The following is a 17,368-nucleotide window of genomic DNA, read 5'->3' as shown; positions in this document are numbered from 1 at the left end:
TTCGGCACTGCTGATTAATTTTGGCAGTAGCAATTAGACGCAAGAATTTAAACCCACCATATGATAAGTTGAAGCCTTAATTATTATATAACCAAGCATGCTCCTGATAAGGGACATTGATGGGCAGTATAACTTATTTATTATAATTTATTTTTAAGCCTGTTATTTTTGAGAAGGAATTTTAACTCTCATTTTAATGCTTGCATTCTGAAGTATTCAAAGCACATCATCTGCAAAAAGCACAAAAAAGATTTGTGCTTAGTTCCTTCAACCATGATACCCTCAATACCACTTTACAATCTCAAATTCATTGCTAGAACCTCCTGTTGCTACCACACAAAAAGTAACAGCGATAGAGGGCAGCTCTGTTTAGTTCCTTTTATGAATAACAAAGCCAACTGAATCTTCTCCCGCTAATTGTGATTTTTGCCAAATATCTTAATTCCTTAGGAACAAATCTTATTTTTAGCTAGAAGTAATATATTTTATATCTTTATTTCTCAGGTATCGCACAGAAATGGCTGTTTGGATTTGGACCCTGAGCATTCTGAGCTTCTCTTGCTTGACCTGTGCATTAAGGCCCAAGAAATGGGATTCGTTTCTGACCAACACAGAACTGAACCACCTGGCGGTGAACCACAAAACGGGGACAGTCTATTTAGGAGCTGTAAATGCCCTTTATCAGCTTACGAAAGACTTGAAACCCTATCCGTCCGTGGGTGAGGTATCAACTGGGCCACAACTTGATAACAAAATGTGCACACCTCCCATTGATGCAAACCAGTGCACTGAAGCAAAAGATACTGACAATTACAATAAGATATTTTTGCTGGACACGCAACAGAAACAAATTGTGATTTGTGGGAGCCTGTTTAAGGGCATCTGTTGCATAAGAGAGCTCGAGAACATTTCAAATCTCGTTTACTATGAGAATAGCAGCGGAGAGAAATCATTTGTAGCAAGTAACGACGAGGAGGTAGCCACAGTGGGGTTGATCACCAATTTGACAAGAGGCCGAATGATGTTTGTGGGGAAGGGAAATGGACCGAGTGACAATGGGATAATAATCAGCACTCGGCAACTTTTCAGCGGGGATGGGAAAGACGTTTTTGAACTGTATGCAGAGCCTGCTGTTATCAAATCGACGTACCCATCCTCAAGCACGCAACAGTTTCTGTACATCTTTGAAGACAGCAAATATGTGTATTTTATTTTCAATCAGTATGAAAAGCAGCCCCTTAAAAACCGGACAGTCATTGGCCGGCTCTGCAAGGAAGATGAACAGTACCATTCCTACTTTGAAATGGACTTGGAATGTAAAGATGGCAGTGGCCCTTACAACCAATGTAATGCTGTCTATGCCTTTGTGCCTGGGCAGGATCCAGCATCATCAGAACAGGAGGGTGGTGCCTCGTTAGAGGACAAAACACTAATTGCACTTTTCAGGAGGATCAACAAAGACAATAACTCTGTGGAATCTGCCATGTGCGTGTTTTCCTTGGAGAAGATCAACCAAAAAATGGAGGAAAAACGGGAGCAATGCTATATGAAGGATAAACGGAACGTGTTTTACAAACCATTCCGAACAGAAACCGCTCCATGCACTTCTCAGTCTCACCCGGTAATATGAAATCTTTTTTAAAAAAATTATTTAAAAAGGGAGGGACAGAAAAGTTGAAACCCCTGTGTTTAGGAAACCCCTGTATTTCAGTGCAGGTCTTTTCGGCTCCAGATATTTTGTTGCATAACATGTAAAATCTTAAAATTCCTTCAGTAGCACCTTAAAGACCAACTAAGTTTTTATTTTGGTATCGTGTTTTGGTGAAACACGAAAGCTCATACCAAAATAAAAACTTAGTTGGTCTTTAAGGTGCTACTGAAGAATTTTTTTTATTTTGCTTCGACTCAGACCAACACGGCTACCTGTATGTAAAATCTTGTTTTTTTCTTCCCTGGCAATATAATATCACTGGTTTACACTAAGTTGTACTTCGGTTAATATTCAACTGACAAAAATAGTTATGTTCCTAGTGTTCACTTTTGGAAGCAAAGTGTAAATTTGACCATTCAGGTGCTTTAAGTGGGCTAAATCCAGTCAAAAGGTGCCGTTGTCTCAGTGAGACAGATTTAGCGTTTCCTTTGTATGTCCTACATTGAGATAAATCCAGTTTTTAAATGCTTCATTTGAACTGGGTGATGCCCATTGCCTCATCCTTATCATCATTCATAGCAGAAACCAGCACTGGAATTTTGTTCTATGGACCCCAATGAACAGACCTTTATTGATGCGATTTAGGGGCACAGAGTTTGTTTTCTATCTTTAAGGTGGCATTTGTTACCACTTTGGCTTCAAATCCTTTTGCAAAAGCTAAAATCGAGACATTAGTTTTTCTCATTCCTAGAGACAATAATGTGGGCAGAACAATGTTAAGTGTCAGTGTAATTATGACAAGCTTATGTCTATAACTTTTTTATCTATCAATCAATCAATCTCCTTTATTGGCATAAAAAAAGTGCATAGTATACATGGGTCAGAACACAACGCAGTTAACAAAACATAGTAGGATATACTTTAGGATAAAACTGCCCTGGCATCATGAGGTATGAAGATGGCTCTCGGGACCTATGGTGACGTAATTTCATGCGTCACTCAAAAATCTTGCCGCACTCTCCACAACATCATTACAGTGGTACCTCGGTTTAAGAACAGTCCGTTTTAAGAACGATTTGGTTTGCCAACTCCGCAAAACTAGAAATAGTGTCATGGTTTGAGAACTTTATCTCAGTCTAAGAATGGAATCCGAACGGTGGAAGGGCACCGGCCACAGGAGACCTCCTTAGGGAAAGCATGCCTCGGTTTAAGAACAGTTTTGGTTTAAGAACAGACTTCCAGAACGAATTAAGTTCGTAAACCAAGGTACCACTGTACTAGCTTTTATGGCTTGTATCTGAAACTCAGCGAAATTATGGATGACTCTTTTAAAAAATAAAATAAAATGCTTCCTATCGTATATTAGTGTCCTTTACATCCAGAAATTCACCTTAGATTTGAGTGTGGCCAGATTTTAATATTTTCTATCTTGTATTTCTTTTTAAAAAATAAAAAGCTATAAAATGATTTGCCTCATTCTAAAAGGGGAAAATATTACACAGGAGACTTTTTAAAGCATCCCCCAAATATCCCATTTTTCAATTTGAAAAACTGTGTATGTGTGGTGGTGGTGGTGGTGGTGGGAAATCTTCCATAGAGAAAATAAAAAGGATTTCCAATGGGGCAGTTTTCTGTGCCTTCCTACCTCCCAACCCAAGCATGGGCCATGGTCCCTTGATACAGCCTCTTCAAAGAAGGGCTTACTAAGGACCCTCAAGTCGAAACAACTTCATGTGGATGCCCTGCTTAAGATATGAGAGAGGAGTTTCCACATCACAACATGCTTCAGTTTGGGGTGAATTTTGGGTGCTATCTGTACCATATATCCAGCCCACAGAATCTTTGTCTAGGGGACACCTGAGATAATTTCTGCAACCACCTTAGCTCAGGGGTGGATCGTAAGCTACCCTGAGGACCTGTGGGACCTTCAACTAGCAAGGATGGGCGAGATCTGCACCAGAAGTGATGTAAGCTGAGCATAGGGGTACCTCCATTCAGATGAACCCCCTCCACACATAGTGTGGCATAAGTGTTGGATTTCAGCCCTAGTTTCAAAGTTCAGAGTTTATCACCCATCTGACTGTTGTGTTTTGGTTTCTTGCTTCATTTCTTAGAATTCAAGCCAAGCCTTTCCATGTGGTTCTGAACATTTACCATACCCTCTGGGAAGCAGAGAGGGAATTACTACAGAACCTTTATTGAAGAAGAAGGGTATAGACTTAACTGCAGTGACCTTTGCAGTAGAGAACATGAATAGTACAGTAGCATTTGTTGGGACATCAGACGGCAGAATCCTGAAGGTAACCTCAACGTCTTAAATGCTTTCTTGTTGTTGTTGTTGTTGTTTGTTTGTTTGTTTGTTTGTTTAAAAAAAGAAGCATGGCCTATTTTTGCAATATAAGAAAGCTATGGCCAGAATGAATCTGCCATAGATATAAGGTTTATCCGGTATGTTGCTTGACTTTTAAACGTAACAAACTTTCAATAAAGCATTTCATTAAGTAAATCCGATAAGCATATTCAAACAATTTGCTTATATGTATTGTGGCAATAGTGACGTATTGAACCCCAGAATTAAAAGTAACCATAAAAAAATCATAACCGTTCCTGAACACCATGAAATCAAAATCTGTGAACATACTGCAGCCCAAAATCAATGAAACCATGTTAAAATATGTCATTCTCAAAGCTGTACCTGTGTGTGCATTCAAATTCAAATAAACATAAACCCATTAGCCTGGCAGAAACCTGGAACACCTCTGTTTGTTGCAGTTGTTATTTAGTAGAGTTAGGGCAACCAAAGTCTTCATTTAATCAAAGCCTGATAGAGTTCTCCCTCATACTAATGTATCTTTTTTCTCCCATTCCCAACAGATAACTAGAAATATAACACTGCAGATTTGTAGAGAGAAAATGGTTCTGAGCCAGTCCTATGTTCAGCCATTGACGATGAGCTATATTACTGCTCTTCCTTGTCTCCTTGTATGACCAGTTCACTGCTGTGTTTGAAATGGGAAAGCTATGGTTTGTGCAAACTACATTTGTCCTACGGACTAAAACTGGGAACCCACTTTGAATGATGTTTCCAGTTACGACTTGCAAGCAAATGATTTGTGCATACCAGAGCTTGATAGAACAGCAAACTCTACTAGCTTGCCAAGAGCAAGGAAGTCAAGGAGCACTTGCAAGAAAAGGAGCTCATGAGAACAATGGCAAAGCAAGATAATTTCATTACCAAATGGAAAAGTAAAACAGGTTAGAATATGTCCAGGCTAATAGCAAGGTCTCTTGAGTATGAAACCTTAATAGATATCCCTAATACAAAATGAGGATCAGAAATTATGAATGAACTTTATAATATATTGAGTGTAATTTTGAAACTTGTTTGACTCTTGTGGCCCTTCCAGTTGTATGATTCTATGATCTAAATGTCTAAATGTGTATAAACTTAAATACTTCTTTATTTACTGGAATAGCTAAGATAATGTAGTTGATTTGTATTCCAGGTGTTTCTGTCGAATCCTGAAAAGGAATATGCTGGAGTCCTTGTTGAAAAAAACAAGCCTATCCAGAAAGATCTCGCCCTAGATGCTCTCCAAGAGAACTTGTATGTGATGACTGCAAAAGAGGTACAAAATGCTTGGAAACGGCAATGAAACTTTAAAGATTGTGTTCAATTTGCACATGTTTCTCAGGGCATATCTGCAGGGTGAGCTGGACCTATAACTGTGTTGCTAAACGGAAATCACAAGAAATACACAGGAATAGTCCCTTGAATAGGAAGGCATATTTTTGCCACACACACACACAAAATCAGAAGTTAACCAGTGTTCCCAGAGCTGGCGCTCTCAGCACATGCCCCAAGACAATGTGATTGCTTTATTTTCATTCAGCAGGCAACTATGCAGACCCATTGCAAGTGCACAGAGAAAGCAACCTTTCATGGAAAGGAAATGGCTCATCCTCATTCGATAGAGATGTGAAGGAACTCTGGGTGTAGAGCAGCAGCTAATTATGCACTTGGGCCAAAGCAAAACAAAAAACAAAAACCCAGGAGATCTCCTGGTGTAATGTGTAGTTCGGCTTGGCCTTAGCCCAAGTCCAGCATGCAAACTATTGAACCACATGGCCTATCATTGGTCATTCTGGTGATTTGAAAGCTGGCTGTCGTGTGCTTCCTGGGACCAGAGTTATGGCATCAAGAACTCTACAGTGTATGTGTGTGTGTGTGCGCGCGCGCAAGTAATGTGTACATGAAGAGGATTTGATGCAGCTTTTTCAGGGACAAATAGGGGAATGGAAAGCAAGTAGGTATCGCACAGAGAAACTGTTAGATGCTCCCTGGTTCCTTTTCTATCGTTTCCATGTATGTTTTGCTAAATAAGCGGAGGGTAGCTTGTAGCAGCTCTGTTTAAAATTTATTTCCTTGATATTGTATGTGCGTTTATGACATTTGTATGCTACCCCATAGCGTAGCATGTTCCCCAGGCAGCTTACAGTAAATAAGTCAAAGCAATGGCAATACAAATCAAAACACAAAACCATTTTAAAAATATTTTTAAAACTGTGTCAGTTTAACAGAACAGAATTTGCTGCCTCCCCAAAATTAAGGGAGGTTTCTTTAAAAACAAAAACAAAAAAACAAACAGCAGAGGATGACATTTACCTCAACACCAAAAAGATCACAAAGAGGGTGCTGGGCAAAGCTGTTAGTTGGGAAGGCTGTTCCACAACTGAGGTGCCACCACTGAAAATACTCTGGTGGTGGCCTGCCTCAGTTCATTCAGTAGAGGCGCTGGGGACTGGAGTTTAAGTAGGAACAAATGACAGAAGGTAATCTTTCAGGTAACCTTGTCCCAAACTATTTAGAGCTTTTAAAGGTTAAAAACAACCATTTTAATTTGTCCCTGAAATGGGCTGGGAGCCAGTACAACTGAGAGAAGCATTGTTGTAATATGGTCAAACCACCCAGTGCCAGTTAATAATCTTGCATCTCAGTTATAGACCAACTAAGGTTTCCAGGGTGTTTTAAAGACAGCCCCAAATACACCAGACAACAATAGTATTGTGTAGAGATGGGGAAATTCCTCCCCTGCATAGTCTCTTTTGTTTTATGTGGCACATAAGCAGATGCAGGGGCTCTCAGGCTTAGTAGTATTCCCTTTCAAAAACAGAACAGCAGAAAGTAGTTATTATTCCTGCTAGCTTTGTGGCTCAGGGTCTGTTCCTCCATCTTCTGCTCAGCAAATTCAAAGCATCATTAAGAATCATCAACAGGTGCTTGTTTGGGCAATAGGCATAATTAGTATAATCAACACTGCAAAAGGATTCTCTTCGAGATATTTTTTTTAAAGCAAGAAGAGGAGATTTAAATTTAATTTGTAGTTCTCTAATGACTTACAATTTAGTGCTAGGATTATTGAGTGATTTTATCACATGACTGTGAGTGTTTTGCCAGCCTGCATCTGGGCCTGTTCACGTGTTTCGTTGACCCCTGTAATCCATGAGGTGTGATATTTGTAATCCCTTTTATCCAGAGTTCATTGTATACTATGGGAAATTGCAGTGTCCCTTTAACCTTAACTACTTGGGGGAACCAATGAACCCACATTTGGGTTCAAAGATAATAACATTTCTGCATGCAGGAACCCAAAGTTAAGGCAGAAGGCAGAATTGGGATTCAATATGATCTTAACAGATTGGAGAACTGGGCCCAAGCTAGCAGAATGAATTTCAGTAGGGACACTTAGAACCAGCTGCATGAATATAAGATGGGGAACACCTGGCTTACCAGTAATACATGTTAAAGAGATATAAGGGTCTTTGTGGACCACAAGCTTGACTTGAGTAAACAGTGTGATGCAGCAGCAAAAAAAAAAGGGAATGCTATTCTAGGTTGCATCAACAGAAGTATACTGTCCCAATCAAGGGAAGTTATAGTCCTACTCTATTCCGCGTTGGTCAGAGCACTCCTGGAGTCCTGTGCCCAGTTCTGGGCACCACACTTTAAGAAGGATGTTGACAAGCTGAAACGTGTACAGAGGAGGGTGATTAAGATGATAAAGTGTCTGAAAACCAAACCTTATGAGGAACGGTTGAAGGAGCTGGCTTTAGTGTGAAAAGAGAAGACTAAGAGGAGATATGAAAGCCATCTTCAAATATCTAAAGGGCTGTCACATGGAGGATGGAGCAAACTTAATTTCTCCTGTTCCAGAAAGCTAGGACACAAAGCAATGGGTTCAAATTACAAGAAAGCAGATTGCAAGGAGACATCAGGAATAACTTTCTGACAGGAAGAGCTGTTTGACAGTGGAACAGACTCCCTCAGAAGGTGGTGGAGTCTCCTTCATTTGAGGCTTTTAAGCAGAGGTTGGATGGTCATCTGTCATGTATGAGTTTGTTGAGATTCCTGCATTGCATGGGGTTGGACTAAATGGCCCTTGGGATCCCTTCCAACTCTACAATTCTGTGATTTTATATTACCTGCTCCACTGGGACAAAGGAGAGGGAAAGGAACAAGTTCCCTGAGTTTCGCCATGAGTTTCGCCCCTGTGTGGACATGCTTGAAACATGAGCAAGATATGAGTCTTGTGGTTGTGTGCTTCAAATATTGAGAGGTAGATTGTGGATCATTGTAGTAATGACAGAGGGGGGGGAGGTAAGCAAGCCTCCATAGATCACTTTAGAGCCCTGCCTTGTATAGTGTCCAAGGAAGCAACCCAAGTTATTGATAACACCCCCCAAATGGTTCAAAAGTAGTCAAAGGCTCCTTGCTGCCCAAAAGAAAATAGCAGAGAAAAGGCAAGGGGAAGTGATAGTAAAGGAAAGGAGCTCTCTGGTGTTGGAGCAATCTGTTGTCATGGATGTCCCACGGGGATCAAACCAACAACTGTGGAACAACCAGATTGAGGAAGACTAAAGACATGCAATGGTTGGAATAAACGTCCCTCTAGGGGAAAGAGGAAGGCAAAGGAAGACAAAAAGTGACTTATGTTCAGCAGAAGGGAATGCTAGAGTGAGACTGATGCCACAGGCCAAAGTAGATTTTTTTGGATGATAAATGACAATACAAGTGGCGCTTGGGAATATACGTGAGAATTGTGACCCAATAAAAGCCATAATGTATCTGGAACATAGGTATAACAGGAATGTCCTTCATGAAGAGCAGAGATAGATGAGCCTAACCCTTTGATTTGGTAAGGGAGAGAACAGTCCAAACAGGTAGAGGAATGAAACTCCAGGCGCTACAAAACAAGGTTTATTTAGTGCCCAATGTGTTTCAGAGAAAATGTTTTCACAAGGATACTATAAAGTAGCGAATGCCACATACAGTAGAACAGAAAGAATGATTGTTACAGAAACAATACAGAGTGAGATACGTTAAAGGTTTCTTTGTGTAAGAATATTACAAGCATTCAAAGCAATACTGCTACAACAAAATGTGTTTGTTTGAACAAAACCAAGTTAGAAACAAACCCCTGAAAATGAAACAACCCCAAAATCCATTGTGGGGTTGGGGAATTTGGTTCCATTTTCATTTTTACCAGTTATCCTTTTCTTATTTATGTTTTTGAGCTCTTATACTTGAGATAGGGATTTTCGCCAAAATCCCATTAGAGTCTAAACACTGTTTTGAGGCACATGGATTTACCTCCATCCTCTCTCTTTCTTTTAGCCTGCTAGTGGTACTACCCCAGTTTTGTTGCTGCTTGTTTTTTTTAAGTTATCGGTGGAACAATGCCAATTACAAGAAAAGGAAGCATCTACCTTGTCAGGGCTAATTAATGACTGAATAGAGACATTTGCTTGTGTTAGCAGTTGGCAACTGGCTTCTGTCTTAAATTAGGCACTGGCATAAATCCAGAGTTCTTGCACCTCTCAATCCTATGAGGCTTTCAATAACAGCAGGCAACCAATGCTGAAGTTACCGTAACTTCATCTGTACACTTGGGAAAATCCCATACTCATTGCACTGTCACCTGTAGAGTAAATCAAAAGGAGCCAAAAGACTTTTGAGACATGTGAACTGACCGCCTTGGTAACAGAAAGCCATCTCCTTGATAATAAATTGCTTATGAATGTATCCCCAATGAAGCAAAACAAATGAAATTCTAAACGCAATCCCTTGGGGATAAAATTGCTCTGAAACTTCCAGGTGTTTAGTGTCACAGACCACATCCAATATCAACAGGTAGATCTGAATCTGAACATGTATAACATGCTTTGAATGTCCTATTTAAAATATTTCTGCGCTTTTTCATAACTGTTTGGTATAGTTAGAAATTCTGTTCCTTGAGGAATATGCAAACATGGCATCATAGTAACTTTTGAGACTTTTTTTGGTGATGAAAAAAGTAAAAGGGTAAAGGACCCCTGGACATTTAAGTCTAGTGAAAGGCGACTGTGGGGTTGCAGTGCTCATCTCTCTTTCAGGCCAAGGGAGCCAGCATTTGCCCACAGACAGCCCATGTGGCCAGCATGACTAAAGGGCTTTTGGCGCAATGGAACACCATGACAGAAACTTATAACAAGAATACAAAGCTGAAAATGAATGAACTGCAGCTAAAATATTATGTTCACTTTTTACATTGTCTAGAGCAGGCATCCCCAAACTTCGGCCCTCCAGATGTTTTGGACTACAATCCCCATCTTCCCCGACCATTGGTCCTGTTAGCTAGGGATCATGGGAGTTGTAGGCCAAAACATCTGGAGGGCTGCAGTTTGGGAATGCCTGGTCTAGAGAGTGGCTGAAAGTGGGGAGGCAGAAAGCGGTCCTCCTTTCCTTCTACTCTGCAGTTTTAATCTGAAATCTTAGGTGCAGTACTGCACCCAGAGCTCAGAAACTGCTCACGCTAATGAAATTCCCTGTTGCAAAACGCGTCTGGAACAATGGGAGTTTTGAACACTGATAATAATGAGTAGTGTGCATTTTGGGGTGTGTGGGTGTGGGTGCTTTGGAGTCAGAGGGGTTCCTATCCAGAAAACAGCAGAGAAGAAAGGATTAATGCACATTCCCTCAGCATCACTCTTAAAGAGTGCACGCACAGCTGCTTTTTATTTATTTGTTTTTGGGTTTTTTTAATGCTATACTTTTTAGGAGAGGTGCTCAGTGGCCTCAAGTGGTTTGTCCACAAACATGACCTTAAGTTTACTGCAAATATTGATGATGCAAACAAATTCCTGTGAGCTTAGGACAACTTGTGAATTGGCTAGGGGTGCAAAAATATGAAAAGCGTATTAGAGATATATAATCTATTCAAAACCAAAGCACTTTCCCGCAATTTATTATTAGATGTATCTACTCTTATTAGGTGTTTCGCTTGCCTGTCCAAGAATGTATGAGTTACTCAACCTGTGACCTGTGCATTCAAGCCCGGGATCCGTATTGCGGCTGGTGTGTAACAGAGGGAAAGTAAGTATTCCATGCTACAGGGATATATTGTATTATGCATGTTGTTTCTTTTCAGAATATCATGTATGCTGAATGATTTCTTCAAAGCATTTGTACCAGAACTGGGAAAAACTCTTCATCACAAATTACCACAGTGTAAACATATAATGAGCAGCAGGGAGGAAGCTAATTTGCATATTTTGTCTGTATAGCTTGTATATAATTTGCATGAAAATGGTGGTTGCCAAGCCACAGCTGGTGAATATCTAGCATTTATCTGGTGATAGTCTTATTCTAGTATTTTAACTCTAAACATTCCTTAATACAATCCCTCCAGCTGAAAAACAGCACTTGGAAATCTTTGGATGGTGGAGGGAAGAGAACCATACTGAATTTCAATTTTGCTTTTAGGTTTCTGATGTTTTAAGTTTTTGTCTGCTACCGAGACAAATGCTGAAATTTATTATATTCAGGGCGTTGTGGCAAAAAGTTGCCTTCCATTTCTACCAAACACACATTGACTATGGATGAGGTGGATGCTAGTTTTCCAGTTCCTTTTTCACGATTTACACCTTCATGTCAGTTGAGATTCCTGGTAGTGATTATTTCCTACCAGGGTGTCAGAACTACTTTATTGACACACTGAGCATACAAATTTTAAGACAGATAAAAAGAAAAGAACAAAAAACAGAGCACTCTTGTTTGCTTATTAGTTCACTTAGCCCTCCGTGCTCCCACGCTGGAAGCTATGAGAAGTCAAAATAAACCAAGATAAAAGCCGAGATCTTCAGTGTTTTAAGAGGAAATCTCCTCATAACGTTGAAGATTTCTCTAAAATGCTTTCTGTTGCTGTGACACACCTAAATAGCAAAATTAAACTGTGTTGGTCTGTCATAGCTTTTCTTCAGAACCACAACACACAGGGATGGTTCAAATCGGACCATTGCTCCATGTAGCTCAGATTGGCTGTGGGTCCTCCTGCATTTTAAACAGGAGCCATTTATGAACGTAAGTTAGTCACATCCATTGCCTTTATTATTATTATTACTATTATTATTATTACTATTATTATTATTACTATAATTATTATTAGGTTTTTTTTAAAAAAAACCACACTGAAAATAAATGACTTAAAATAAAAAGTGAGAACATGAAAAAAACCAGGGGAAAGAAATGTTTTCCAAATCACTATAAGGATTAACAATGACAATTCCATATACTCTGGCGTCTCTTCAGATTGGTATAACTCTTTTGCCTTTTACATCCATTGTCTTCATTGTTTACTCCAGCTCGGGCTGAGATTGGATGCAACTCAGCAATGCTTTATTCCTGCTGTTGGTATTTTTATTGTTAGACCTTCTTGTGAATTACATGGGAAATTTCATTCCATATTTATTGAGATGTTTTAATTAGCTGATTGTTTATACAGTCATCTCATGTTGCGTCTGCTGCGGATTGCCTTTCTTTTGTGATACGAATGCGGCGGAACCAGAAGTGTTTACTTCCGGGTTTTGCCGCATGTGCAGAAGCATTCTGCGCTCTTCACGCATGCGCAGAAGTGCTCTATCGCGCTGGTTGCAGACTATTTACATTTTGTTATATTTCTGCAACTGGAAGAGCGACTTATGTAAATAATTTGATGTTGTCAGCCACCTTGACCGTGACTTAAACTATGCAAAGAAAATAGGCTGGTGAGCTGAAAAGAGAACAAGCTCTTCCCCCTAATTTGAAGGAAATGTCCTGAGAGTTTGAATTTAGCAAGCTCGATACGTGGATTTCCAAATTTGTGCCTTTCCTTTTCCTTTGATTATTGCTTTTAATTGCTTATTTTGAGCGACACAACTTTTCATACCTCTTAAGAGGTGAGAACACAGACAGCTGATTGAACTTGAAATCTTTTGCAAGGTATTAATTGGGGGAACATCACCACCTGTGACTGTTCTTTTTGTTCTGAAATTGAGAAATTGAAATTGAAAGTGAGTTCTTTTTTGTTCTGAAATGAAATTATAGGCCCTCACCTGGGCCTATCATTGAACACCCTGCCGTAACTGTTATGCCCCCAAAGTAGGCTTAGCATTTGCTGAACGAAGGTTTTTGCATGGCTGGAGGCTTATTTTAAAATAAGTAAGGGTTGGTGATATGGCTCAAAGTCAGTCTCCTCTGCTTCAAACTTCCAGGTTAATTAACCCCATGGCAGAACCATGTGGGATTTTGTGATATGAAGTGCATGCTACTGGCATACAAGGTTTACTTAATTATAGGAAAAAGGAGATAGGTTTCAGGAATCCTACTTCCACTGCAAACATCTTAACTGCAGCAGTAAAATTGCCTCAAAGCTTATCATGAAGCCAAACGAAGAATACCCCTCTATATATACATACTTGAAATGCAGTGGAAACCACACAATTTAATTTGAATGAGAGGCTGACTACCTATGAATGCAAAGGCATATTTGCATTTTGCCAGGTTGGGGGGATCTCAGCTTTTCTCTAAGACTTCTCATGGTGACTCCTGACCTCATTATTAAAGACTTTCAAAGGTCTTTGTCAGCAAACAGCCAGTTTTGATCACATACACTTACAGACAATTAAGTCTCCAAGTGTCTAAAGAAGGACCCCCCCCCCACAAAAGAGCCCAGGGAGCATTGTAAGCTGGGGGGGGGAGAAATGCTGGCTGGCTTTGGGTGGGGTGGGGGTGAATAGAGACTAGAAATTTTTGGGAAATGGAGTGTCCTAGAATAGGGCGTGATTGGAATCCTGAACAGGTGCACGCCATACTGCAGCAATTTGTTGCAGGTCCAAATGTCAGAATGAGAGTGTCTAAGTCAGTCCAAAGCCCTTTTCAGTGACACACACACACACACACACACACACACACACACACACACACACACAGTCTGGGCACTGGATTCGGAATTGGAATCGCTTTCCAGAAATCCACACCAGGTGTTTGTTTGTTTGTTTAAAAAACAAAATAAACAAGGTTTATTTAAATCATTAAAAAGCAGCAGGAAAATATTGGAACCCAATGCAGATGTCTATAATTTCAGCAAGTGGGAAACAAGTTCAAGGATATTGGAGTTACAGAGAGCGGGCAAACAATAAAATACAATAATAATTTCCCAGCTGTTGTTATCATACACAATATCACTAACTAGGCCTGGTGGCCTTGGGAGGTGCAGGACCAGCCTCAAAATGAAGGCTGCAAATCCACAGCAGATGATATATGTTTCATGAGGCACCAAATTCCTAGAGGTCCTAGGCCTTCCCAAGGACTGCAGCTGCCAATGAACCGATATTTGGCTCTTTACTTTCCCCACCCCCACCCCAAACAACTGAAAGGAAAAGCATCTGAGTTCAGCACAGCCCTCCTAATTAATAACTGATCTGCCGCAAGATTTTACCAAGCCACCAAATTGCTTTTTTTTTTCCTGCTACTAAATTACCTGCTCTGGTTATGTTTTCTTTCAAACGCAATTTTGGGAATTGCAGTCAGCATGACTTAATTTTAATTTTTCAAAGTTAGGGCTCACCTGTACCAAACTGTAATCAATAGTTGTATTGATGGAAAAAGGGTGTAGTTATAGAACTCGTGAGTTGTAGGAACTCCTGTAGACCTGGTTCAGATTACCAGCATTTCCAGATAGGAATTGTAAAGACTCTTCTATGAAACCCTGAGAACCACTGTCGGTTAGCAGAGACAATATTGTGCAAGTTTAGTGCAGGATAGGCAAATACAGAGCTGCTACCGGTAGATTTTCATTCACAAAACAATGTGTTTGATGAAATCGGCTCTAGCCATAGAAGCTTGGGGCCACAACAGATCTGTCAGTCTTTTAAGGTGTGAGAAGACTCCTTGTTGCTATCCATTGTTATGCAGTGTGTTTGCTGCACTTGCCCTTCATGATATTTTACATTTCAGGAAGGTGTGTCTGTAAAATATTTAGCCATCCAGAGACCGCAACAGGTTTCCTTGTGTTGCTCTGCTTGGCACCTCTGCATCTACTCGATTCAGTACAATGATTGAGAGAAGGTGAAAGTGGTTTTATATTTCAAGAATTTTCCTTGAGTTTCCATCTTATTTGACATCCCTATCAGTCGCCGCCCATAGATTTGCCTTTATTAAGGCAAGATTTAATGTCTTTCCTTCCAATGTTGTGAATAATAGTTTCTCAAAAGGCCAGAGTTCAGTTCTGTGTGCATGTGACAACAGATCCATAGAATCCCTTCATCATATATTATTCTGTTGTCCCTTGCACATGGTCCCTCGGACCAGATTTTTATCCCCCTTAATATCAGAAACTTTGGATAAGACTTCGGAATCCCAGCTAATATATCTGCTACAGGATAATGATCCGAGTAGATCACTCCTTGTAGCTGGATACCTGATTGCAGTTCTATCCTATAAGAGGAAAAATGGGTTACTTTATGATTAATGATATTTCGTCCAAGTGTTTGATTTATAGTGGTGACCAGATGAACTAAGTGATATGTTGTTCTTACTTTGTAATTGTAATTTATAATATTTATAGAGATAGGATTTACATGAATGGAATTAATTCAATTCATTTTCTTTTCTTTTGTTCTATTTTATTCTCCTGTATGATGTAGATTATTTTGTGTTGACATCTAAATATGGGCCTATGGCCGCAATAAAGTATTGGATTTGGATTTTCCTTGAGTTCATTTTTCCACCAGCAGTGAGGAATAGTAAATCTTGTAGCCAAGGATGTATGTTTTCTTTTGTGGCTCAAGCATGAGTTGACAGAGCTAAGCCTCAGGCTGAGACTAAAGACCTGGTGACAAATTTGCAGTGTGTTAAGGAATAAGCAAAACACTCCAAATTTCCACACTCTGTAGGCACAATATTGTTCCTTAACAGCTAAACTACCTTTCTGTTAACATGTTACTTGAATACGAGGTTAAGTTCCCCCCCACACACACACACACACTTTGTGTACAGTTCATTGAATTTAAGATGAATATTTGAATGTTTGTTGTTGTAATTTGAAAATGCTAACAGGTAATTACCCTGTCATAAAGAATAATAAGTAAACAGAAGAAAAGGAAATAAATATTAAGCACACATTCTATGCCACCTTTCCACCACCAGTGCTTACCGTATGCATTTGAATGCTTTTGTATTTTGGTTAATGAGTGTGGATTTTAAAATTTTAATTACTTTAATTTTTGTAATTTATTCCAGATGCACAAGGAAAAAAGACTGTGCAAGATCAGTTCAGGAAAACCACTGGCTCTGGAGCCCAGCTGGCATTTGCCTGAATATTACAAGTGCTTACCCTCAAAATATGAGCCGGAGAGCCCCAGGAAAGGTAAGCGCAACAGAATCGTATGTGTGTTGGAGAGGGAGAGGGAGAGAGAGAATCCAAATCATATTGTGTGGGGGGTGAGGGAATTGTCCTTGCATGTAATTATGTGTGCATTTGTTTTGCAATGTTCTAAAGCAGCGGTTCCCAATTAGGGGTCTGGGAACCCCTGGGGGTCCGCAAAACACACCCAGGGGGTCCGCGGCACCACCCCCTGCCAGGGACTTACTCATCTTGTTAATTGCACAGTTGAAGCCTTCAACAGATCATCCAGCCTCTGCTCACAACCAGCGCCTGCTTGCAGGCAGGGGGGAAACTTGTGAAAGAGTTGCTGGGTGGCAAGTGAGCTAGGCTTGAGCACAAACCTCTGGCACAGTTTCTTAGGGCTCTGGCAATTGGAGGGGAGGGGGTGGAAAGAGTGCAAACAGCTCACATGCTTATCATTTTTTAAACAAAAATGTAAGGGATCCCTTCCCCTTGCTGTCTACTTTTTAACTGAGAAAAACTTCTAATTGTTTTCAAGGACTATCAATTTTAGAGGACTCTCCCACTGCTCGCAGGTAGGGTTTCAGTGAACCTTGCCTTATGAGTTTGGGATTCATGTCTCATCTTGGAAGTCCAACAGGGTAAATAGCTAAGCAGATTGTCACTATGATTAGCACAACAGCTCACCCTCTGGTGATTTAGTTTAGTGCTAGGGCTGGGCAATACTTTGTTTTCAACACTGATATATCAGCAGCTAAATGCGGGTATATGGAATTTTTTTTTTTTTTATTCAGTTTAAAAACAACTTTATTTCTTCTATTAAAAGTCATACAAGTGATAACTCATAAAATGGCAGTAATTACATAAAGTGGTCAAAATCAAAAAGCAAAAAGATAAGATGGTGACAGACAAATCAAAAGCACAAAGCATACAAAATACAAGATACAAAATGCAAAAAAGAAAACACAAAGGAGAGAGAAGAAGAAAAAAAAAGAGAGAGAGAGAGAAAAAAAAG

At 39.9% G+C, this 17,368-nt stretch overlaps 1 protein-coding gene across 7 annotated transcripts in view; it reads left to right on the top strand.

Moving 5' to 3' along the window:
• PLXNB2 (plexin B2) overlaps positions 1-17,368 on the top strand; it is a 351,723-nt gene that overhangs the window by 239,170 nt on the left and 95,185 nt on the right. For all 7 annotated transcript variants that reach the window (XM_035128378.3, XM_088676784.1, XM_088676785.1 and 4 more), the window contains 5 exons: positions 505-1,621; positions 3,766-3,951; positions 5,158-5,280; positions 10,963-11,063; positions 16,248-16,374. In XM_035128378.3, the coding sequence (XP_034984269.3) occupies positions 505-1,621; positions 3,766-3,951; positions 5,158-5,280; positions 10,963-11,063; positions 16,248-16,374 (1,654 nt within the window). The remainder of the gene's footprint in view (positions 1-504; positions 1,622-3,765; positions 3,952-5,157; positions 5,281-10,962; positions 11,064-16,247; positions 16,375-17,368) is intronic.

The sequence above is a fragment of the Zootoca vivipara genome, chromosome 9 (genome assembly GCF_965207765.1).
Source record: "Zootoca vivipara chromosome 9, rZooViv2.hap1.1, whole genome shotgun sequence".
Taxonomy (NCBI): Eukaryota; Metazoa; Chordata; class Lepidosauria; order Squamata; family Lacertidae; genus Zootoca; species Zootoca vivipara.
This window is presented reverse-complemented; position numbering and strand designations above follow the sequence as displayed.